Raw genomic sequence first — 26,439 nt, forward strand, 5'->3', positions numbered from 1 at the left:
TAAAATGAATCATAATTCAGATTTCCAGATAACCCAGGATGTCTTTTCAGACAAGGAGGATTAAATTTAGGTTCCTAAACAGCCACAATTAAATAATGATGTGCTTGAAAAAGAGGGATGTGCTTTTCAGGTTGAGGACTTGCTGAAGATTAGTGTGTGCCAAATCAGTTTCCTGATTTGCCAGCAAATTTCCTGACTATTCCCAGACAAATTGCTTAACCTGCTTCTCTGCTTCCTATCTGGAAAGGCAGCGTATTCCTGCTTGCCTCCTTTCTGCTTTTTAACTATCTTAGTCATGAATGGTAAGAGTAGAGCAGCTTTCTGTGGAGGTCACAGATACCAGAATAAGACACCACCAGTGCCACAGTAATCATAAGTTTGGGTTTAGGACAGTTCCTACAAGGACTGAACATTTCTATCCTGTAGACAGTTTTGGTACATCCTGCCTTTAGAAACAAGATGCGTTTGAGCATTTGCTCTTTGGGCCATGTTGTTCAGAGCAATTCTAACTTAACTTCGCACAGAGGTGTTTTTCTGGTCTTCCATCTATCTATCTATATCTCATCTGTTTCTTGATTTTAAACTTCTCTTTGGAGCAAAATTCAGATAACACATTATCTCTAACATAAGAGAAAGTTTGAAAGTATCTAGAATACTTATCCCATTCTAAATCAAGCACCTACTGGCCCCAGAACAAAATAAAAAAAAGAAAAGAGAAAAAGAAAAAAGTGGTTTAGCACATTTTGAATTCCATTCTCCAGGTGAACTTCGTGATATGTTAGGAAGAGATATGCATGAACAAGAAAAAATATCCTAAGGCAAACCATTGAAGATTAAAGTTAGGCCTGCATTTATTTGGGATTTTTCAAAGTACTTGCATATATTGACTTTTGTATTCTCACAGTGCACTTTACTTCTTGGTTTCATTCACCAAAGGGAACAGAAGTACCAAACAGTCATTGTATATTTTTCCATCCAGAACCATGAAATCCAAGAACAAGAAAACCAACCCGCTGTGAGCAAGACATGCCATCTCTGTTTTGCTAAATCTGCTAGTCATCGCTGTGCATACAGCTTTCGGTTCAGTGAGGGAGGAAAAGTCCTGGCACGGTGCCGTAACCACTTCACCAGACCAGGCAACAAAGAGTTGGAGATTTGAGAGGAGAGTCACCACCAGAAGTGCTGAAAACAAGATGTGTTTTGTTATATTAATGTTCGGTGGAAGCACAGCATCAGCAAAGCATTTCTGAGGCAAACCAAGACCAGCCAGGAATCTATCACTTATGGTATTTTTTCATGTTTCCAGTAATTCAACCACACAAGTGCTTTATACTGGTGTCTTACAGAACTGTGTCAAGAAATACCAGCTCAAGAAATGCCCCAGTATCATCCAGCCTGAAACTCTAGCTTGCTTCTTTACACCACTTTGCAATATCCTTCTGCATAAAGACTCTCCTGACGTTGTATCAGCCTGAAGAAGCACTGCTCATCTTCTGCTTTACTGCCAGAATAGAGCCCTGCCAAAGAATAGCTGTTGCAAGATATGACACTAAGTCCGAGACTGCCTGTTTTCTCTTGGACTGCCTCCCCTCCTGAAAGACTAACTGCAATAAAACATTGACAGGAAACACAACTAAATACTGACTTAAAAGAATATAAACAGAACTTGGTTTTTAGCCATCTTTCTCCAGGCTTGATCAAGTCAACCCCGAACTCATCCCCCACCCACCCCAATGCTCAGAGCCAGGAAAACAGCTTTGTGCTACAAGACACGAAGCTCATGCTTTACTTGACAAATCTGTCAGCTATTTCTACTTGAATTGAACAATTATTTCAAACTTTAATTAGGAACTATGCTTTAATTTGCTTTTTCCTTTGTTGTCCATCACAATGGCATTTTATCACTGTGATATAACATCCTTGGACAGGATAGGAACAAGGACAAATCCTTTTGTCTCCAGGCACATGGATTACAGCCTTATTTCTGCAATTCTAAGAGGTATAAATAAATTATGCTATAATTTTTTCTGCCATGCATTGCTAACTAGATCTCTCCAGTGACAGACACAGCTGGTGCTCCAGTCTGAGACTACACATTTGAGTGTACACACTACAATTTACAGCAAAATGTTTCATTGCAAGTTAATATCACAACAAAAAAATGATGTCTTCTCCTCTTGGATTTCAATCCAACAGATTTTTATCTCTATCTCTACCTTCTAAGCCATGCATACATCCTTGTGTTGGACTGCAAATGACCTCATGCTGGTAAGCTCATACACAGGCACTTAACCAGCAAAAAACCACCAACAACCCTCAAAACAGAACTCTCCAAATCATCACTTGATGTTATCACAGCTGCCTAAAATACTGCCCATCCAATGGATGCTTCTGAATGTTTTCAGTACATTTACAATCATACCCTGCAAAATTATTGCACAATTGGGTATTTATTCGGTTTTGGGTTTTTTTTAATAGCCAAATGACAACACTGTGCCTGAACGAAAACTCCCTCAAGATCATTGGAGTACTCAGTCAAAAATATTTCCCTTTATTTATGTAAGAGTTGGAGACCTCATCTTGTACCCTAGAGTTTAGTAACACAGCATTCAGGGCCAGAGTCTGATCACTAATATATAAAGACATACTATGGCAAGACATTCCTTTATACAGCAGGCTATATATCTAAGATAAGGAAAAAGAGTCCTTAATCTCTGCCATTTTTATTGAAAAACTCAGCTCCAGCTGGTAATCCCCTTTTTTATTTAGCATTGCTATTTAGGAAATTTCTGACTGTCTACTTCTACTAGTGTTTCGGTAGAAAAGAATAACACAAACCAGAGAAAAACTTAAGAAGGCAAAGGAATGGGCCTGCATTATCTACCTGTCTTTTCTGCCAAAACTAGTTAAACTCAAATCATGGTTAATAAAAATCACAGGAGACAGTTCTGCCCCTTCCAGCACCATGGCATTTTCTACAAAATTATTTCTCATTTTCAAAGACAGGTTTTAGAGGAATTAATTCTAAATTTCAGCCACATTCTATGAAAGAAGGAAAAGCAGTTTCACAGAACCTACTCTGTTCCAGTTGGAGGAGAAAGGAGTACATCTCCAACAGTCCTTCCAACACAAAACCCATGAAGCTTTGTGAATAAAAAACCAAACATGACCAAACTGGAAATCTCCACCACAGATACCTGCCCTCGAGGGAAGATTAGAAAAGAACAAACCATAACTTGCAGATCTGAGTTGCAATACTCACTTACTCCTATGAGGTACTTGCACACAAGTAGCATAAATCCTGGTCCATCTCAGTTGACCAGCAGGACACGCAAGGTGATGTAGAGTTGGAGGCCACATCTTATACCTTAGAGTTAAATAACGCAGCATTCAGGGCCAGGATCTGACTACTAACATATAAAGACATAACATGAAAAGACATTCCTGAGAAGATGCTCAGATTCGTGCCAAAGAAGAAATGTCAGAGCAGCCAAGAGGCGATGTTGTTACTGATAACTATTCCTGACCAAGTTAAGAGCTATTCAGTTGCAGACTTTGGAAACCACTGGGGTAGTTCTTGCTCTATACATAGCCCCACTTTGTGATAAGCAACTAACTGGAAGAAGCAGCCAGCCCTGAGCCCAGTGAAGCCACCTGAAGTAGAAAGAGGACAGGACCAACGTGTGAAGAACCCTCCCAGCACCAGCATGGTCTGGCTGGGGGAAATAAGGCCTCTTGCTGCTGGGCGTGAGCGTGCCCAACTATCACAGAAGTCTTGTTCTCATGAAACTGGGCTACCGAGCAGCTGCTTGCCATCCTCGCCACCAGCTCTGCCCATGGACAGACCACTGACCTCAGTGACCACTGCTCCTGCAATGGGGAGAGAGGTCTGTGGCCCTGTAACTGCCACAGCCTAAAGGAGGATTTGGGCTAGTTCTGACCAGGGTTATTTTACTGGATGAGATCATGGCAACATTTTTGGAGAGTCATACACACATCACTGGAAGCAGAGTGGGAACTTGGAGGGGAGGAGGAGTTCTCTCACATAGAAAGCTTTAAAGCTACCAAATACAAAATGCTCACTCAGGGGCTGAAGTTTCCATCAGTAATCAGCAAGAGCTTTTCCATTAGCAAGAGCTATATTAAAATTCTTTTGCATCACTAAGAACAAAACCCTCCTCAAAAATCTGGAAACATTTAATAAGTCCTCATAAGATGGTAGAAAAAAAAAGAGAGAGGGAGGAAATAAAGCCCTGAATTGTGTGGGGTAACAGATTATTAAATATTATTCTTCATTATTTAATCTCTCAAGCAAACGCAGCATGGATATAAAGAAGAAATCACATGGAGAAGTCTGTGCTGGCTGAGCGACCACAGCAGCAGGCTTACGAAGGCTTTCCAATGTCTGAACAAGCTGCGGTCAGACTAACCATCTTCCCGAGCATCGGCAGGAATAATGAGGCATCACCTCCCGACAGGCTGCTTCTCTCCAGCCGCTGCCAGGTCTCCCGGGCGAGGAGGCAGCTGTGCCTGCACAGGGACCGCAGGCGGGAGGTTCAGCCCGAGTTCAGGAGCTGACACTCACACTCACACACCCTCCTCGCCATCTGGCTGCCCAAAGCATCACTTCGGCTTTTGTTAGAGAGCCTCGCACACCGGCTGGGAAATGCGGTTTGCTCAGCTTAATAGGAAGTGCTGCAGAGCTGCTCTACAGTTCAGAACAACTGCACTGAGTACCTGCAGACGTACTCAGGGAGGGAAAAACAACAATGATGTGTGGAAAGAGCATCAAGTCAACAGTGCTCTGCTTTCCTTTTGGAAAAGGCATCAGGCTTGCCTGATTTATTTGCGGCTTGTTTACTACATTTCATTGTATTTCTATAGAACAAATTAAATTTGCTTTAAAATGAATGTCTATGTTCTGTCCTTGAGTTCCACTATAACAAACTGTGCTCTGGATTCATTTTTGACTGAATTGAGAGCTATTCAAAGAACCAGTTTTCAGTAAACATTCATTGCACCCAGAACTTAACACTTATTTATTTTTCTTAATTCCAGAAAGACCTATTTATGCTCAGCCACACTCAATTATGATTATTTAGAATGCAAATAGAGGGGGGAAAAAAGAAAAACAAACTGAAAAGCAACCACACCAAAGTAATGAATAGTTCATGTCTTTTGGGAAAACCCCTTTCTGTTATCTTCCTCTGATCCATAGGACACTTGAAGAGAAACATGTCAGTGTGGTATCTTTTCAATGACTTAAGTTTTAAAATGCTTTGGGTCTTAAGGATGTGCAAGGCCTGTCAGAGTGTCCCATGAAAGATGTGTTCATTTACACTGATGCCAGTGGATCCCAGTAGGGTGAATGACCAGAGAACTCAAAGGAAACAGGATTTGCAGGTGCCTTGCAAGGGAGCAGCACAGAGGGGAATGCACTTGCTTGTATCTGGGTTTGCTGCTGAAGGATCCAGGAATGTGCAATAGCTCCTAAAGTCTTAAGAGTCCGAACAGTAATGTGACTGGATTCTCCACCCATCTTACATGGTTTACATCTCCTGAATGGGACCAGAAATGGTGCCAAATTATACAATGGTCCATGCTTTGCATAGCCCTAGAACACACTTAGTGCACCAAAAGGGTGTGTAAGTGATAAAAGCCAGCAGCAGCGGAACTTCCAAACCATTCATGAAAATCCCATCCCATGTTACCCTTAGCTAGAAATAGACCCATATATTCAGGGTGGGATTTATTCTACTTAAATGAGCCACCTAAAGGTTAGTTGGCTGAGGCTGAGCTAGTCACTGCGGGATCCTCAGTGTCACCCCAAAGCAATGCACACCTCCTAAGAGGCACGATGAATCAATGCAGTGATGTTTTTTTCCAGAGCACTCGTCCAACAGTGTGCACTTCAGGAACTTCTGAGCCAGCATTTGCAGCTTTGCATTAAGACCTGCCAAGGGCCCCACTGCAGACCTCTTTCTTCTGTTAAAACAGACCACCTTCTCCTATGCTGCCTTTCCTAGCTTTCAATGTGCTTATCCTCATGAAGACCTTTCTTCTGATCCTGTAAGTGCTTACTTCTTTGAGAACTTGTTGAATCTCTTTGCAAAGCCGTGTGGTCTATCTCAACCATTGTCCACACTAGCTGATACCTTCAAGGGTTTCCAGCAGCTTGTAAGGTGTGAGTTTCCTCCAGAAGCTAAGCCAACTCTTCCATACTGTATCTACTCAGTTTTTCACTAATGCACCTTTTTTTCAAGTCAGCAGTTTCCCAGTGCTCACTTTTCAATCCTCTCATGTTCACATGAGAGGAGAGGACTCCAGGTAGTAGCTCAGCTACTTCACCCTTCAGTTCTTGTAGCAGTCACTACATACTCCTGATGACACTGATTTGTTGGTTTGGTCTATAAAGCTTCAAATCAACGTTGCTAGAAGTGAAGCTATGCCCCTCTTCTGCAAACATGGAGTTGCTCAGTATTTGCAGTATTTACAAGTCTTTTCTTTCATCTTTATTTTGAACTGACTTGTTCCCTGTCTTACACTTTGATTGTAAACTTTTAGAGAGATACACCTTTATCATATGAACTCATTGCCTTTAAAAATAGCCCAGACAGTGCAAACTCTTCCATAGGTCCCTAGGTCCCCCTTATTCTGCCAATAAAATAGTATTTGGAAGAGCCATGATCGAGACCCAAAGAGAGGAAAAAACATAGTAATGGTGTTGGATATTCTTCTGAATGCTGGAAAGACCATCGTGATCTCCACAGAAAGCTTCAAGTCAGCCTTTCCTGTCAGGACAGAGCTATCACTCTGGCTGCCTCTTCCCGGAGGAACAAAAACCACTGTAGATGCTGACAGGGCCTGATTTATGGCTTGAAGTTCTTACTCATATTCAATCATCCAAGTTCTAAGAACACATCTATTAACTTTCTCGTACTGACTCATCCAAGATGCCAGATAAGTTACGCAATTCACCTTCATCAAAAAAACTTCAAATACAGAAATGCAGTTTGAGCACCCCGAGCTGCAATTCACACTATTTAAACCATTTCAGTTCAGAAGAATTACTTAATTATGAAAAGACAACCCCAAAGACTCTTTTAGCTGCAGGTCAGATACCACTTCATTTGCAACAGCCAAACTCTGAACAAGTCTTAACAGAAGGACTTCAATCTGCATAAACCCCCCCTCAATAGTATCAGCCACTAAGCATTTTCATGCAAGTTACATGAAATTTAAGCTGCTGTCTCATCCATTACTTCTGAAGGCCTCCCTTTTCCTCTGCAACCTTCCCCTTTTTAACAAGTACATCTTTTTTCTACAGAGATGAGTAAACTACCTGCATTTAACCTGCCAATGCTTTTGAAGAAGAAGCAAGCACCCAAGCCAACCACCTCTCCCACCTCCATGTCTGCAAACAGGTTATTCAAATTCAGCACAAAGAACAATTTTAATTTAGGAAAGCACCTTTTCTTTGTTCTACAAAATTCTGCTCACCCTGCATGAAGGTATAAGCCTGCTGACATCAGCACTCTCTACTACGGCCCACATTTAGAGCAACTATCAAGCTTAGAACCACCAGCCTAGGATGAACTCAGAGGCTGCCATACAGCCCAGGAACTGGAAACACCTGGAAGCTCTTAGGGCAGCTGTACTGAGACGCAGCAAAACAGGGGATGATTATTTTCCATCCCTTTGGTTATTCAGAGAGTATTACAGCAAGTGCTCAGCAATTTGTCCTCCGGCCACATACTGTGACCAACATCATAAGCCCTATGGCCCCTCTCTCATACACAAGCTGTGGGGTGTAGACAGTCTCGCTGGTCTCTTCTCAGACATCAGCAGAGGCAGCTACAAGTTCAGACATTGCTGCTGACTATGGCATGGCATAGCTGCTTGCATCAGAGTTTATTTTTATGAAAGGCATTAATTTTTAAATAAGGATTGCACATAACCTCATCCTTACACTTTTGTGAAGAGATGTGCTGCAGGCAAGGCCTGAATTACCATCATTTATCATATTACCATGTAATTAAGAGGCTCCCAATACACCTCAGCTGAAGAAGCTGAGGTAGCCTAGGCCACAAGACATCACTAGCTCTTCTAATGGTGTATTTCTTACTTACAGATTTCATCTGCAGTTTTCAGAATATTCCATGGACACTTTCCCATTTTGAAGGCAGCAAACCAGAAACGTGGAAAGCTGAAAACGACTGAAAAAGTAAAGGAGTCTACAACTGAGCCAGTTTTTCCACATGCTAAACATACACTGAAAAATACGGGTCTAATTGCTATCGGCTTTCCAATCCTTCTTCCCTCCCCATCACCTCTGCTCCTGCAGTGTGCAGGGGAATCACAGTGTATTTCCCACCCTAAAAGTCTAGGCCACAGGAAAAGGTTGACTCTACTCAAGAGTCGTCCAGCAGGCTGGGTGAATTCATGATCAACTCCTGTTGCTGGAAGGAAGATAATAGAAAGGAGAAAATGCACCTCCCATGATGGGGTTAGGTAAAAACTCACGTGACTAAACAAGGTGGAGATGTGGTTATGCGGCTGATTCTTACTCTCTCATTTATGCTGGTACCAAAGAAGAAACATTTTTGAATTACATGGAGATGGAATTTTAACATCACTTCTCTCTTTACAAAACCAGTTCGCTAAAACCGAGCTACCCATCGGTTACTGGCAAGTCCACAAGATGCCTTTTTCATCAGATTCTGCAGGTTGGTCGCTGGGTCGCAGATGTGCAGAAGATCCAAGGTTTATTTTCAGATTTTTGCCACTAAGATTTCTGTAGCACAGGAATCAGAATTTTGGAAAGCCTCAGTTTTGGGAGTTCTTAGCATCTATCTAAAGCAGTTAAATAATCTTTGGAAGAAGGAAAATAAGGTAAGGAGAGAGATTTCAGTTTTCTATCATGAATTTAGGTTTTCTAACTAGAATTCCTGTCCCATTTAATTTACTATTAATTGGGTTTCCAGTATTGGACGATTCTCTCCAGCCATAATTGAACTTCCCTCCTTTGCCAGTCCCAGCCTCCCCTGTTCTGCAGTAGCCAATAAGCCACAGAAATCCACTTAGTCCTTGGGCCCTTTCAGCTGACACTTGAGTTTCTCAGAGGCTGGTCACAGCTCTAATATTTCTGTAAAGTTACAATGTAGCAACATGAAAAATCTAGCAAGTTGTAAAATTAATGAAGCATTACACATACATGTAAGCTACGAGTAAAACTTACATACAAGGTGCTTCAGGCAGCTGCCAACACTGCCTCAATGTGGAGTGAGCTGCTCCATCCATTTGGGATACAAAGAACTGAACTACATAACTATTCTTGCAAAGGAGTTACTCAGATTTGCCATCCCTACATCCTTCAGCTTCAGCCCTGTGGTTACAAAATGCACCAGGAATGTCACAGTGAGCACCACCTCCTCCTACAGCCACATTATCAGTGCAAGTGCCTAAACTCTACCCTTTTCCTTTCTCCTGCTGCCAAGTAGAGATGCTCCAGTGACCATATGTACATGTAGACTACTTCTCTATCCAATGGCGGTTCCAAAAAGCACTGAAGTCATCCTGATGTATGTTAGTGTTCAAGGAAAGCAATCACTGGACAAAGAGCAGCAATGGGAGAGGTGAATCATGCAAAGAAAGCACCACAGCAGAGACTGATGCTTTAGTACCAGTAAATGCATGTGCCGATTCCCAAACCAGCTGCAGTAGGGCTGGTCATTGCCTGCTTCCCACAAACACACACAGAGCTCTGTCTTGGAGGAAATCCTGACACAAGTGGATTTTGATTGATTCAATTATCTTTTTGAGTATTGTTTTCCTGTTTCTTACAAACCAATTGTGTGAGTCAACTTGTGTGTCTGCAGGAAGCTCTTGTGTCAACTCAGAAAACATTGCCCACAGTAATACTGCCAAGAAGTGTTAGCAACAAATGCAGATATCACCATTATCTGCATGCAATCAACTGAGCTTTTCCTTCATTTTCAGCATGTTAAGGGACCAATCAAAAACCAGCCTTCCCCTAAAATTCCTGTAGTAAAGGTACAGCACTTTCTAGTATACAAATGGTCACGTTCCAACCATTTAGTCTGTCATGTTGGCTAAATTCTACCCAAGTCTTCCTGATATTATCAAAGAGCATTTTGAATTTCTAGGGATTCTATCACTACATCTGTTCTATCTATCCAGCTGTTCTACAGCACTCCCATTTCAAGCTGCATCCTTTTCCCACTGAAATTTATTAATACTTTCAAAGAAGCCATGAACAGCAAAAATATTTCCCTGACATAAAGAGTAACTGAATTGGTCTTCAGGTCTTTCATACATGGTATAGAAATGTCACAGTTTAATAAGGAGAAAATAACTGTCGACACACAATAATTACATATAATGTCATATGATCTCGTATGTGCAATTTAGTGTTTTATTAAACAAATACAGTAGCTAACCAAAATCTGATTGCTGACAATGGGAAATTACATAAAGCCTATGTTCCTATGGCAATTACTGATCATTTGAAATGATATATGCCCTAAGACATAATGCAGAAAAACACCTTCCTGTGAAATAAGAAATACAATAGAAATAAAGTTAAGGGACATGTTTATTTTGGAGCTTTCTGCAAGCAAAATTGCTTTGATACAAAATGAGTTCAATGATACAGTGCTACCATCCACTCAAGCAAAAGAAAACCTCACATTTACATGAATGCACTTTATATTGATATTCTTACAGAATAATAGTTCAGATATCCAGAATGTGTCTGGCCTCACTGAAAGCAATGGCACAGAAATGCTGCAAGGTATTGGAGTATCATATTACTGGCGAGTGCTTAATTAACTCTGTGAGTTCTCTGAGAGATGCTGTATAAATAAGGGTACTGTGAATGTGGGTTTGTATTCCTTAGTAGTTTTGCCGTACATCCTTTCGTGTTTGTTTAGTTAGCTCAAAATGTGTAATTGTGTCTTTTGGCGTTTTAGTATTCTCTTTTTCTTTTTTAAAGAAAAATCATGAGGTATCCTTTACTGTTAACTAATGACATAGTGATAGGCCTATTTTATTGAGGTTGCAGAGACTTACTGTACATTCGGTACACTGTACATTCGGCAATTATTTTTAGTGTACTTTCTACACATTACTGTGTACAACTGTTAGTTTACATTAAAACTCTTCTCCTTTCTCACAGGATATGGCAAAACCAAAAACAAATCTGACAAAAATTATACACATAAAATAAGAAGACAAATACACAAATAAGGCCATCTGCAGAATTAAAAATCCACCTCTTGCGATATTTCACAATAATTTCTACATAATATTTTACATCTTACGAACTTAAATACTTAATGCAAAAACAAAACACCTTTCCGGAGCCAACCATATTATCTCTTCAAGGACTTGTCCAATTTGCTGGCTAGTGGCCTTCTCTGGGGAGTTGGAATTTTGGAAGGCTTGGCTGCTCCTGGCCGAGAACCTGCTCGGGGTGTCGGTCTGCTTGTGGCAGGAACAGTCTCTGACATATCTGAGCACACAGACTGGATTTCTGAAATGTCAAAGTCAGATGCGTCACTGCCGCGGCGGCTACTTGACCTGCTGCCAGCCTTGCTTCCTGCTCGGCTTCCAGGTCTGCTTGGAGTTCTTCTGGTTTCTAGAATGAGAGAGTATAACCATCAGTATTGGAGGTAAGGATGGAAAGGGTGCGCAGGTCTTTGCTAGGTCTTTGGCAACCCCGAACATTCCTCGTTGCACAAACTGAACTTCTCTGCCAGGCAAGCTAGATGATGCCATACCTCCCACTAAAGAGAAGGAAATGTGAGATCAAATGCTGAGCCATAGTTAATTTGTCACTAGCACATCTCATTAAAAATGTATTATCCTGGCAACTTTTCTCTACTCACTAAAAACACATTGTGTATTCACTCAACAGCCAGGGCCTTTCTTTCCACTGCCATTTCCTCAGCTATGAATTGAAAGAATTCAATATGTGGCCTCTTAATGCATTCAGAATTTCTTGATGTATGTTCCTTTCTAAAAAAAAATCAAACCCATACAGTTGAAAGCTGCAAGTAAGCAAGGGCAGAGTACACATTCTCCCAAGGAAAGGGCTGAGTAAATGAGCCCTCAGCAAGCCTGCTAAAGTGAACGCCTGCCCAGACAATGTGCCATGAAGAAAAAAACCACAACAAAGAATCTTTAACAGAAGATCATTAACGTGTTTTTTTCATAATTTTCCCATTACTTATAGAATATTTTTGATCTTAAGAAATCTGGTTCCCTGTATGTGTGAAGAAAATAAAAGTTGAAACTGGAATCTTAGGTGGCTCCTGTTTCAAACCTATAGAAGACATGTACTCTTTGAACAGGATTTTCCAGTACTGCTTGGTGTGCTCTACAGAGCTTAAGATGTGAGGGAAAGACAGTAAAGGTATCTTCTGTTCTAACCATCCAGCCCTGTCCCCTACACAGAGCTGCTCTGAGGATTCTGGAAGAGCACAGCTTCATCGCTTTCTATTTTCATATACTGTTTTAAAAATCTCTATGGGATATTCCATTAATAAGGTCATCTACAGCTGCTCCCCACAGTTCTTCTTTCGCAAGGAATGGACAAGTCATGATTAAGTGACCACCTTGTTCCATCACAGTTGAACTTGAATACTGTCAAGAACTGAACCCTTTATTTTAAGTAAATGCTTCTTCCCTAGTTCCTTAGGCAGATACACTGCAGATAACATTGTCAAGAAGGCTGCAGTTGTGAATTTGCACATCCAAAGCCAAATGTACTGGCTGTGCAACCATGTAAACAGAGGACCATTATCCTGATTATGCGCGCCCTTGGCCATACTAATGTAGGACTTTCACTCCTTCCCACTCTTCTGACATCTCCCTCACATGACCCTAAGCATTCAGGTGGAAAACAAAGCAAGGGGCAGATCAAGCTCTGAAGTAAAGACACTCACCTGCAAACTGAGCTCTAACTCTGGTAGCTGCTGTTGACAGGATGCCACTGTCTTCTCCAGAGTGGAAACCCTTCCCTGACAGATATCCCGGCAGTCTGAGCTTACTTCCTTGAATTGGTGTTCCCTATGCAAATTAAAAAAAAAAAAAAAAGAAAAGAAAAAAAAGGTTTTTTTTCGGCTGCCACTACTGCAGACAAGGTCTGGCTGGTATTAGGTAGCTCACAGCGCAGAATATGATCATCATAACAACATTCACTGCAAATCTGAAATACCGGTTTGAGTCACTACAGACATTTTCATAATGTGAAATTTTGAACATTCCTTTAGCAGTTAATATTTGACGTAGTGCAAATGTAAAACAACAAAACCAGTCTGATTGATATTACCCCTTTAGCATTCTTTATGCGTATTTCAATGCATATGAAGAAAGAAAAATGCTACCTTCTTGTAATTAGTAAAGCATGTAAGATTAGTTGATGGTACATGACTTAAATAGACATAAGTAGTGGAGGTTTTATGTCTGCACAGCTTGACTTTCCACATGGCTATAGGTCATGTTTTAATTTCACAAGTATTTTGAAGGCAAAACAAAACTACTGAATTTCAAAGCCTCCTCCAGAAAAAAGACCTAAGTCTAATTTAGAAAGTTCTTGTTTTCAGTGTAGTGTCTGAAATGTCTCTACTCCACAAGCTGACCCTGCCTGCTTTCTCAGTTTTGAAATAAAATGAGTCTTGATTTACAATCTGCCCCAAATGGGCCAATTTCTTTCAAAGCCCCAAGAATTAAATCCTCAAATCTCAAACGCATGTAGTATGTAAGACAGGAAGTGCATGCAAATAAAACCACGGTATTCATATTCATTTACTCAACACAAAAATACTCAGTAAATATCCAGTACAATGACTAAACACTGCAGTGATGACCGTGGCATGCTGAGTGGCCTGGATACCAGCACTGTGTGTTCTATGCCTTTGATGCCCAAAAAATGGCGGGGTAGAATTAGTTACTAAGGGAAAGCTCCCTATTACCTCCACTTCTGCACTTTGGGCAAGGCACTGGGACAGAATCATTGGCACAGGAAGATATCAAGCTTGTTCTTAACATCTGCCCTAAACTCAAATGCAGTGTACACATAAAATAAAAAACCACTCTCTGGGGCAGAAACTGCTGCAGAATGCCTCAGAAATCCACTGCAACCTACCCCACCCTACTTGTCCCATTTGTAATCTTAAACCATGGTGGTTTACATAAAAGAAACTCACTGGCAGTTGTAACAGCAGGTAGTAAATACAGTGCCCTCATTTGAAATCAACCCCAACTGCTTTCACCTCACTGTAATTTGAAGAAAACGACACCTTTCCACATCTATAAACCCTTTTAAGTACCACCAATTAATCTTACAATCAGCTAAGAGATGAAAGAAATAGAGGAATATATTAGAAACTGACAACTGACTCAACTCTGTGCTATCGTTACTTATTCTAAGCAACAGCCCCATGTGCTTGAAGTGCTGTATACATACACAGGCCTGCAGTGCGCACAGGTAAGGAACCCACTGTCACAGAAGGAGGGAGTGAAAAGTTCGTTATGCATCTCTGAGCAAAGCCACACCAAGGTCATGTAAACCCAGCACCAGAGGGTGTCACATGAATAGCAATAGGCATCAAAGCGCAGATTTGTGAAGAGCAGATACAAGAGAGGTGATGGTGGCACAAGCTTCCCTTCACCAAGCCCTCCATCTAACTCAAGGCAAGAGTAACTCCTGCAAGTGACAAGTCAGTCTGCAGCCTGATCCAGCTGCAATCTTTTCACTGACTGTAATGACATGAGAGGAGACACTCCGGCAACAAGCCCATTCAAATTTTCATCATACAACTTAAATGCTGGCACAATCCTAACTGTTACACCAGCAATTTCTGTGTAAGTCCTGGGCTGGAAATAAGACCAAGGCTCATTTCCTGTTAAGTCATCAAATAGCTATCTCATTAGAGCAACGATTGGTCACTACCCGCCTAAACAAAACTTCCAGTTGTTGGAAACATTTATGTATCACAGTCAGTCTTTTGTGCCATCTTCTTCACAGTGATCGGGTATTTCTTTATGGAATAGTTTTGCCCTGGAGATCATGATTTTTCCTGCTTTTCCACATTTGCTCAACCAGTTCATTGCACACTGTTACGATTTATTAACCACTTGCACTTTAAACATAAATTCATTGAGGCTGGGTTTTCCTGAAAGTCAAAAACCATAACAAACAGAACATCAAAAACAAAAAAAAACAAACAAAAAACAAACAAACAAAAAAAAAAGACTTGGGAAGAAAAAATATGGAAAGAAATAATTTGACAAAGGTCTAAAACAAAGACAATGCATTAATATGCCAAAGATGTTGCAGCTCTGAAGCACTAAAACTCTAGTGGCTGTTAGTGAGGTGACAGTTTTAGTGAAGGAAGGTCATTAGACTAGAATCTCTGTCCTTACTGTACCTCTGCAGATGACCCTTGATAGTCTGAGGATTCTGGTGGCTTAGAAGGAGTTGACGTTTTGCTGTTTGTCAACCATGGTTTACCATAGTTGCGTGTTAAATGATGGGGTGTCTGTATGAAACAATGGTAAATCAAAATATGAAGGACAGTAGATGGAAAACAATGTCATGGAGAAGGATACCCAGGCTGTCACAGGGAGATCAAATCTTACAGTAGAAGTAAAAACTAAGCAGAAAGAAGAACTGATGACAAATATTCTGAAACAAAGCAATAGCAGAACTTATTTTTTTAATTAAATAGAGAGGTTCATTGCTCTTTCAGAGCAACTCCCAAATTGCCAGTTAGCTCATGTGGTGCCTTAAATGTAAAGAATTCTTCTATTCGTGTGTCATAAATAAACAGTAGAGGAAATACACCGAAAAGACTTCTCGGATCCTCCCCAGACTATGAAATAAAACTGAGATACTTCTTCCTTATCATCTAGGAGAAGCACCAGTATTGTTGGAGCAAGTGAGAAAAAAGGTAACCCATCTGTTAACTCCAATCTGTTAAGCAGTGTATTTTTGTTTGTTTCTCCTTACCTTCGGTGTGCTCGTAGCAACTGCTTGTGGAGCAGCTGCCTGGCCAGCTTGACTTGACAGAGAAGTAGATCTGTTGGGAGAGGCACCCCTTGAAGAGGGTCGTGACCTACGGCCCCTTGGTCGGAAAGCTGCCATGCTTTGACTGGCACCATCTGCCAAAATGAACTTTTCACGGAGCTCCACGTTTGTCCTCCCTTTAGCTGCAGCAAAGAGAAGTGTTCATTTAGTCAGACAGGAAAATTGTCACAAGGGTGCTTATAGTCATTTTTGCCATGCCAACTCCAACACATTTTAACAATAAATAAAATGCATTACTATGTAATGCATTTATTTCAGACACAGAAGAGTTATGTGCAGAACTCACTTATTCTAATACTTTATGCCAGCAGGAAATCAAAGGAAGTCAGCGTGATAATGGAATGCTCAACGTGCTAAATCATTGTTAATCAATCAACTATTAATACATAGACACAACCTGATGAGCAGTTTTGCTAACTCTACAGCTACTCATAATAAATAATACTTGCTTGGATGTTCCAGAAGAAATTGCTAAGTACAAATTACAGGAAAGCAGCAAATATATTTATTCAAAACTATGTAGTTATGTAGTTTGGCAACATGCAATGATGAACACAAAATCCAAACTATGATGAGGTAACGGTGGCTAAGCACTCACACACACACAAACACACATATGAGAGAATGTTCTGCAAGAATAGATGCAAGACATGTTAGGATTTAACTGTGTCAGTGTGAATGACAAGTAGAGTGTTTTTGAAACACTCTTTAAGCGTGTCAAAAAAAAATCAGCTTGCAAAGCACCAGCCCATGTAGGAACATATTAAGCTAAATGTGATGGGTGAAGCACATTGTTAAAAGTATATATATTTAAAAAGTGGGAAGGAAATGAAGAGAGAGAAGAAGAGGAAGAGAGGGAGACAAAGAGAGGGGTTTGCCAACCTATAGTAGGCTGAGTGGTAATTGAAGAGTTTGATTCCGAACGTAACATTTTACTCCCGTGATGATGAACTAGAAAAAATGACACAGGACATGGGTCACATTAAAGAAAATCGTTAGCAAGAGAAGAAATCAAGTACAGCAGCTGCATATGCAAGAGACTTGGAGCACCAGGCCAAGGACAGGACTCAGAGCAAAAGCTGCCCCTATGTGCTCTGAGGTGAGTTCTGAAAAGGTCTCCTAGGCAAAAAGGACAGACTCGGCTGCAGTCCTAAGTATACGTCTGTAACAATGGTATTTATCTGCTGACATAAAGAAGCAATAAAAGCTTTCTATATATATTCTATATAACTAGGTCAAATAATTTTAAAGCTGTTTATGATAACACTCCTTTGAAATGTGATTTAACTGAATACACAAGAAGCCCTTGGTGCAAATGCAGATTTTCTAGGCGAAGTGCTTACGGAACAGCCTGAAACTGCACCACTGACGTTAACGACTACTTTGCACCACTGACTTCCACAAGACTAGGATTAGGTACCAGTGCACCATGTCCAGTGTCCAGATGTTTTTACAGAGATTAGCATTCCTTTAGACTCACTGTGCTGACTTTCTCATCTGCTCATGTATTTCCACGAAAAAGGGATAAAGTACTATAGAAAATACTATACAGATACATAGAATACAAGGTTTATTAAAGAAGAGGGGATAAAGTTCCAAAGACCTCTTAATCTGACAGTAATAAGGAATTCCAATTAATTCAAGAGTTATTAAGTACTGTATCTTTCTGTGTCAACCCAGGTGGGAATTACACCAGTCTACCTGTCAATAGGCCTGAGAAAATGTTTGGGATACATCAAAACTAACGAATGAAGTCAGATATTTTGAGGCACATTTCATCTCCCTCTACCCTGCACTTTTGAGAAACAGGAGTAGAAAGCTATAAAGTAAGGATAACTCTGCAGGCATAAATGACTTTCCTATAGTAGTAGGTGCAGAATCAGGTGCTAAATTTCAGTTATACCTGTGGCCTAATGCCAATAAATGTAATTTTACCATTACATTTCTTTAATAAACAATATATGTAATATGTTGGTAACCAAAAGGACTACTGTTATTACTGCTTAAAAACTCAGGTGTCATTATAAGGCTATGACAGCTCTTTTATGATAGTATGATAATAAATTTTATGGGTACCTTTTAAGCCTGTAGACAAAGGTTTCTAGGCCTTAGGGGCACACTGACAGCCCTTGAGAGGTTTTATGGTTGCTTCTTTTCAGATTTAATGGGGGTTTGTGGTAGCTTCTTTTTGGATTTAATATCCTTGGACTTGGTATGACAATTGCTACAAATACAAACTCTACACCCTCTCAAAGTTCTCTATCATGCTGTTTAGAAACCTTCATCCCAAAGCAGAAGCATTATGAGATAGCTGACACTGGATTAAGGCCTTTCAGGACAGTTGATGTCTGCCTTCGCTAGCTCACTTGCCTCTCCTGAACGCCTTTGTACTGTTCTTGTGCTATTACAATATTGGGATTCTACAGAACTTCCAAAAGATAAAAAGGCAGTAAATTTAATGCTGCTAGTATAGAATTACCCAGTTGGAGAATTTCAGCTCACTTTGAACATAGTCATTGTTATACTTCCTGCAATTTTACTACTCTGCCTACTATTTGACTTTTATCTCTCCAGCTCCCCTCACAAATGGCTTCTTTTGTATCTCCAATGGCTTCTCCAAGAACAATGTCAGACAGAGTCTACTTTCCCCACTACAGAAGTAAGCTTTCTGACAAACTACGATGTCATTAACGTTGCTGTGTACTGATAAAACAATGCACTGAATACAACGCCCTGGTGGGCATGGTGACAGAGCACTCCCTACTTCCCCAGAGTACAAAGTCATTCTGACCAGAGCATTTTCCAAGCTTTATACAAGGCTCAGGGCTCTGCAAAGTGGTTCTGGGGAGGATGCCAATGAAAAGACAGTGCCACAAAGGCAGAGCCTGGAAGCCTGGGTGGAGCCACTGGCCAGAGAAGACTTTATTGGTTGTTATTCTTTGATTCAATTGCCTTATTTTGAATTACTGCCTTAAAATTTCTCTCTTGTTGAGGAGGTTTTTTGGACATTTCTCTGTGCTATTTCTGCCAAGTCATACAAGCAGTATACATGCCATAAACTCTATCTAGGTCAAGATCAGTTCTTATTTACAATACTCTAATGCTGGAGGAACTGTGTAGAAGAGACCACAATCATTCTGGACATACATCAGTGCAACTGAAGAGGATTTCAACCATGGGATTTAAAGTTTACAAAAAACAGATCATTACGTGACATTTAGTGAGATGATGTTTACAGAACTGCCATTTTATACAATTCAATCTCCACCTTGAGACAATGAACAGTGATTGTATCCAAATAATTGTCTGCATGTCCATTTTAACAGTTGTGCTACATACCCCTGCAAGGATCGTTTTTCACTAAGAACTCATCCAGTGCCATCCAGCCACCTCCAACACGAACCATGACTGTACTTCTTAGGATACGAACAAGGCGCAGTTGTTGAGAGTCACCAAACTGCAACAAAAATCAAACAACAGTCTGAGGTTCTTGGTTGTTCAGATGTAGCTCAGCACTGATAGGTTAAGAATTAGACACTTTAAAAAGTTTGTTTTGATATTTAATTATTAGTAAATGCTAAAAATCAGATTTATTTATGCAGGTTACTAAAGCTGTTAAGATTTCAAATCAGATGCCGCTGCATTAATCCAAAGGAGATGGCAGGACGGTAAGAAAGAATCTCAGGTTTAATTTTATGCTTGATTCTCAAATATAATGAGCTCATAAAGGAAGCAAAATTAGTAACACATTATTTAATTGGTTATGTTTGGTGTTTGTGCAGATTAATGAAGACTTATTTTCATTATCTCACGGTTAAGATCTTAAGCAAACTCTTTTCTGCAACAGTCTACATTTTAATGTCAGCTGAAAGGAAGGCAGCATCACTTTAAACAATCAGTATGTGGGCTGGAAATCCAATGCATTACACGTATTGCACCGTTCTACCAACTGATTCATTTATAGGAATATTTTCATGTACAGCATTTATGCTGGTCACCTATAGTGAGGTGCATGTGGGGAAGGGAACATCAAAGAAGCAATGAATGATCGATAGCTATCATTACTGTCCTTTGTCCTTTGTTATTACTACTATCCTTTGTTATAAACTGTTTATCACTCTTTTGTCTACACATTGAGGTTCTTCACAGTTCAGAGATGCACAAAAACCTGTTTCATACTAACTCTGGTACTAGCCCATTCTTCTTTAGGGCTGATGGCCAGGCCTAATGTATGTTTTGCTCTTGAAACCCGTATAGCAAAACCTATGCAGTATCTCTGCCCAAATCCAGATCAAATAAAACATGACCAAAATGTTGACCCCATAATCTTATGAAAACTAACCAGAAGAATTCAGTACTTTTTAGCCAATGCCACTAAAACATTTATTTTTGTATTGGATCATAGGGCCAACTGCAATGCATTCTCACGCCATCATACAGAGGACTCGCTGAAACCAAAGAAAGTCAAATACAACTCCTTGGGATAATCTCTGACCCCTGGAGAAGGCTGGCCATAGTTCAATTGTACCTACTTGCTCCCACGAGGGGACTGAAATGCTTTAAATGCAAACCACGCAAACATGCTCCCTGCTTGTAAAATAACTTTAGTTATTTGGTACTACTTAAGCCAAGAAGAGAGAGTAAGTTTAAAGGAATATTACTTTTAGGAACCAAACAAAAGCAAAGTTGCCACTTAATTCAATAATAAATTTTGTGTTATAAGAACATTCATATGAGCATTATTCGTAAGGGCTTTTTAATAATGCATTCAATATGTGCTGAACATAGAACAGTTTTATATACGTAGATCAAAGTTAAAAAAAATTACATCTGAATTGATGCTGCTTATTTTCATTGCCTTGTTTCTAGAGAATTTTTTCTAGAAGTTCTACAGATACCTTTTTCTTGTCCTTATTTTTCTCCATCCTAGTTTAATTCTTCAGTTAGACCCCATTAGACAACTATATAAAGGATCAGACACAGTGGGTCTCCTGGAAAGTAACACAGGTATCTATCAAAAGCATTTTTCTTAACGGTAACTCAGTCCATTTCTTTCTTAAAACAGACTGGATACCAACTTTCCCTGAACAGGATTTCGCATTGTTTCAACTAATCAGAGGGAAAAACGTAAAAGTCTAGTTTAAACTACAAAAAGGCCTGTTCTTGACAACAGCCATACAACAAGTATTTAATGATTCACTCTGTTAGTACATAAAATGCCAACAATCAGCTAGGTTCCTGATCAGTCTGCTTGATTTGTATAGTGATGAAAATGAAAGTATCTTTTGCCTAATGGGCAATGAATAAGTGATATGACATTGGGATCTGTTTACTGCTATTAGCCTTTAAAAAATGCAACACAGAATTTTGAAGCATTCCACTATAAACCTGAAAACTGATAAAATAATAGTAATTCTAAAATTGTAGTTTAAATGCTTAAGATTTTTTACTAGTGGAATTGCTGCTGACCATTATCTGGTTCCTTTAAAAGTAATCTCCTTAATGAAGAAAATGGCCAGAGAAAGCAGATGAAGGATTGAAGAGAAGGGATCCTGAGACAAGGAACGCTCCATAGCATATAAAGAAACACCACAGCTGACCAGCAATGAATTAGCTGAAGATGAAAGGATGGCAAGACTGATCATTGCAAGCTTAAACCACTATGTGTTAGGGGGGGAAAAAAAAAGAAGAAAGAAAAAGAAACTTCATAACACATTCCACTGGTTTATACCTGATTTCCCAGGAAGAACTGATAAGAAATGAAAAATGGAAGAAAGACACGATTAGTTTACAGGAAATTCTCTATATGGTTCTAGAACACATGCAAACTAACACATTAGACATTCTAAATAAAGTATCTACTACAGAGATGAGCAGGTATCTAGCCATCCAGAGACTGAATACTGGAAAATATTCAAGGCCTTTGTTGCCTTCCCATTGCTGTTTCTGTGGTCTTTTAAAATAATCTACAAGTATTTAGTAATCTCTCTTGGCCAAATATTGAGTATTTCATCTGAAATTGTTCTGGTTATTGAATCTAGGGGTAGCAGATCTTTCTCGACAATGTGATATTTATTTTCCTATGATCTAATTTTTTTCTGCAGATTTCTAATGCATCTTACACTTCAGAAGGAACAGTGTGCTCTAATAAAACAACAAGGGAGGACAGAAGTGATTAAATGTGCTTTGGTAAAAGATCTTTGAAGTATAACACAATACCACAGGAAAATATCAGTCACTGTTTTTATAGAACTAATAGAAAATCAGCTATAGTTTAAACACTTTGGGTATCCAGGCAGAACGATTGGCTTTTAAGGAGCTGTTGTATGTATATATGCACATGTGTGTGCAGCTAGCTTTTAAAAAACCCCCATACACTGAAAACAAGCTTCAGTAATTTCAGCAAAAATAAATACAAGCAGCAGCATTTTCCCATATTCTTCACCTATATTTTCTAACAAGAAAAAAACATAAAATTTAGACAAGCTTGAAGAAAAAAATCTGTCACTGTCATACAAAAATCCTGTAAATTAATATAGTCTCATCCCTTGCTTAAAACATGTCTTAGAAAGAATCTTTAAGCTGAAAGAACTAAGAAGGTCCTTAGAAGACTTACCCTGTACTTGTTATCCCCAATCTGTTCCACTTGAAATCGTTTTGCGCATTTACATTTAGCTACCTGCCTCGTAACCTGCAAAAAAATTACAACTGGAGAATTACTTTACTGCAAATACCACATTTCTAAAGATTTGTGTAGCTGGTAAGCTTCAAATTATACAGGAGTGAAAATAAAATTCATTATTAGAAAACATGACCCCTGTAGAAGAGAGTATGACCTAAGAAAGCAGAGAATGTACCTCATCTTCAATTTTGTCCGCGTCTGTGAGAGGTTTGTATGCATCCTTGTTTGGATGAAGAGCTGCTACAAATTCATAATAGTCAATATATCCATCACCATCTCTATCAAAAATATCTGCAACAGCACTCATTTCAAGTCGGCTTGTTGGGAATTCTGTAAGGGAAAGACAGCAACAAAAGCTAAGGTTTTTGGCTTTCTAATCCCACTACAATGCTAGGCTTTATCACAAATATTAAAAGGTTTTTAGACACTAGGTGACAAATAATGCTTATAAAAAACCAAGGACATTCAAATGAGTGAAGGAATCTTTCTGAGAAAAAAAAAAAAAGTATTTCTAGTGTTTATCTAGATATTGGATTAAAATAAGTATCACAGTGTGGCTTGAAGAGAGACACAGTGAGGGTACATATTAAACTGTAAGATGTGTATTTTTTTTAACATTTTGACCTTCAAAGTGCATAAAATAGCACAAATTAACAAGACAAATTATTAGTGAGGAAAGGTCAAGTGACAGTTTCACTGCTAATTAAATTTGGAATGCAAGGCCTTTCCACTGCAGAAACATGCATGGTGTTTTGTGAAATCCTTCTTTAGATGGAGTTCACAGCAACAGAATGTTAACCCACAGAGAGGTTCTTTGCAAAATGGTTAAAGAAAATTTCAAGATGGTGAACAGGGATTATATCACCAGTATTCAGCAGTTCTAAGTTGATACCAACTGAATTAAATGAGTAACTTGGTGGTATCAGGGTTTTTTTACCAACTTCTGTCAATTCATGCAAAACAGCAACGTACATGTATAGGGACAATGTTATTGCATTTCCTGAAGCAGGGGGGAAATATATACACTACAATATTCTCAAACTGAGTAACTTTAACATGAGATGCTAAAAACAGCCGAATTCTGAATTTCCACTGCTCAAAGCAGAAGTCACCATGACCTGAAGATAAAAGACTATTTTAAGTAGTAGGCTCTTAGCTGTTAGAAGTCAGTTGCTAAAGGGTAACATGATCACACACAGACATGATGTGCAAGGATTACATTACACCAACTGTGCATACCCAAGGAATACCAATCTATCAGGAAACCTAGGAAAAGCGCCTTCCCAGTTTGACTGCTTGGCATTTTGATCCTCATTATACAGGTATATGAATATGGCCATGGTACATGGGAACACCAGTTTCAGAAGTTACATGATTTCCTTCTATTACCAAAACTAGTCCATGTAAATTCTTTAATCAAAATCATACGAACAGCCTTTGAAAATTACAGGTTTTATAAGGTACGTTTTACTATTTTGATTTGTCAATGAAAAGTAATTGCTAAAGTGGCTAGTGTACTGTAGGAATGACAATCTGAGCCTAGGAAACTATTAATTAGCCAATAATATAAATGTGACATTTGTAATCTGATTCAGAATGTAAAAGAACAAAAAAGAGGTTCTCGAATCTAGAAATATTTTCATGTAAAATAACTACAGACTAAAATAATCATAATTAATGACTTCACAAGCAAAATCTGTGACCTTCTAACAAGAAACTGCATACGGTATACTATGCAGACAGTAAGACTTCATGCGAGGTTTGTTCCAAGTTCAACAGTAATTTTAAAACTTACTTGAAGAAAGAATTCCATCGATAAATTCTTGCCTTGTTATCTTTCCATCCTGATCTTTATCAATCCTTCTAAAGAAGTCCATCACACGAGACTTCTTATGGTTCATCCATCGCATGTATTTTTTCCTCCAAATATCAAAATCAAAGTTGGCAAATTCTCTCAGCTTAATAAAACAGAGAAAGAACTTTTTTCAGTTGAAATTAATCAGTCTAGAAAAAATCAGTGAGGCAGATGGCAATTGCATTCTTTTGAATAGCTGCTTCTTTGGGAACCTATATGAGCATTGTAAACATCTTAACTCCTCACATTTGAAATGAGAGTGACAGCTTTTAAAGCATGTTAAATCACGTGTATTGGTGTTTTCAGTTAACTGTACTGTACAGTATACCACAACAAACACAGAAGTTGTTTACAGTATTGACAATCTAATCAGTGTAATGATTTCATTTACCCTAAATTAGGGTACACAAAATTATGCAAGAATTACGTATATTCTGTACAGTCCTTTTCTGACCTCTTCAAGTCTGTCCAAGGCATCATTAAGTTTTCTTCTTCTCTCCAAGGCCAGAAGCCAGACTTGCTGCCATTTGCTGACTAGAAGGTTCACCCGTGGATTCTTGGTTTCAATTTGTGCCTGGGCTGCTGATGGATATATGCCTGGTGTTGGGGAACGCTTCCCTATTAAAACATGACAAAATGTGTATTTTCACCCAGCTCAAACAAAACAAACATTCACATGAAGGATACTTGACTTCCCTGTCCCAAATAATGAGTCCATATCCTGATGATTCCATCTAATGGGATTTTGATTTTAACCATTGCTGGGGAACAACCGTATCGTGGTTAAAGTACTTTTTGTCTAGCCAGAAGCAGCTAGTAGTGGCTGCATCAGTGAAGCTGCACAGGCTAAATTAAATATCTGCAAACCTCTCAGAGAGCTGCAAGGTAAACAACCTGATTTTAGAAGCAGGTTCAATATATGGGTAAGAATAAAACACAATGGGTAAGTATATCTAAAAATACAAAAAGCAATTTCCTCACTTGATGATTCACCTTCCATTCAACTTCACTGAACACACTTTCTAATTGAATACATATAATTTCCATAGACAGTAAGAGCAAAAATTTTGTCTCTACATCTTTATGTAAAAGAAGCTGTTTGCACTTTCAGATAATGGTAGATTTGCAAAGGCTTAGCAAGTGCACACTCTTGGATATATAACAGCACATGAAAGCTGCACACTTTAAAAATAGGTATTCAAGAAGTATAGGACAAAATTTAAAAAGACAAGTTTGCTACGAGAAATTTCCTCACAATTAAAAATGAGAGAGAATTAGAAAAATCGGCCCAGAGAATTTCACCCTCTTTCGCTAGAAGCCAATCAAACCTATTCAATTATTAGTAATCCGTTATCTTTATAGATAGAGCAATGCCTGAAAATACTTCATTACTTACTTCCTGCTCTCCCCTTATCAAGGACAGGAATATGAGATTGTACTGGAGTGGGTTCAAGTGCCTTTCTTTTGTAGGTCTTTGTAACTTTATCCACATCAGGTTGCTTTCTGGTCATTTCCTCCATGAATGTCTGCAATAGATATAGGTGGTTTTAATTAGAAGTTCACAAAAGCGACCACAGGAATGAAAAACACATAAAATAGCAAAACACTAACGTTTCAAAAATGGCACAAAAATCCTCTTAAAATGCCAGCTTCACGAAAAACAGAGAGACTTTGTAGGCAAGAAAAATTCGTAGTATAAGCTTTTAAGACCACTATAGCCTGGCTTTTAATGGAAGGCTAAATCTGAAAAAAAGTCTGTCAAACTCCTTTGGTAACTGTGTATGGTGA

At 39.2% G+C, this 26,439-nt stretch overlaps 1 protein-coding gene across 1 annotated transcript in view; it reads right to left on the reverse strand.

The window, feature by feature from the left end:
• Nucleotides 1-10,407: 10,407 nt before the first annotated feature.
• The window catches only part of LOC104406895 (dystonin-like), a 69,877-nt gene continuing 53,845 nt past the window's right edge, over nt 10,408-26,439 (reverse strand). Inside the window, exons 33-43 of the mRNA XM_010016011.1 lie at nt 26,048-26,177; nt 25,106-25,269; nt 24,592-24,754; nt 22,972-23,126; nt 22,731-22,805; nt 21,846-21,863; nt 19,454-19,571; nt 16,037-16,236; nt 15,456-15,566; nt 12,969-13,092; nt 10,408-11,659 (exon numbers count right to left, since the gene is read on the reverse strand). Of these exons, the coding sequence (XP_010014313.1) occupies nt 11,394-11,659; nt 12,969-13,092; nt 15,456-15,566; nt 16,037-16,236; nt 19,454-19,571; nt 21,846-21,863; nt 22,731-22,805; nt 22,972-23,126; nt 24,592-24,754; nt 25,106-25,269; nt 26,048-26,177 (1,524 nt within the window). The 3' untranslated portion in view covers nt 10,408-11,393. The remainder of the gene's footprint in view (nt 11,660-12,968; nt 13,093-15,455; nt 15,567-16,036; nt 16,237-19,453; nt 19,572-21,845; nt 21,864-22,730; nt 22,806-22,971; nt 23,127-24,591; nt 24,755-25,105; nt 25,270-26,047; nt 26,178-26,439) is intronic.

The sequence above is a fragment of the Nestor notabilis genome, unplaced genomic scaffold, assembly GCF_000696875.1.
Source record: "Nestor notabilis isolate BGI_N333 unplaced genomic scaffold, ASM69687v1 scaffold15106, whole genome shotgun sequence".
In the NCBI taxonomy this organism is placed as follows: domain Eukaryota; kingdom Metazoa; phylum Chordata; class Aves; order Psittaciformes; family Psittacidae; genus Nestor; species Nestor notabilis.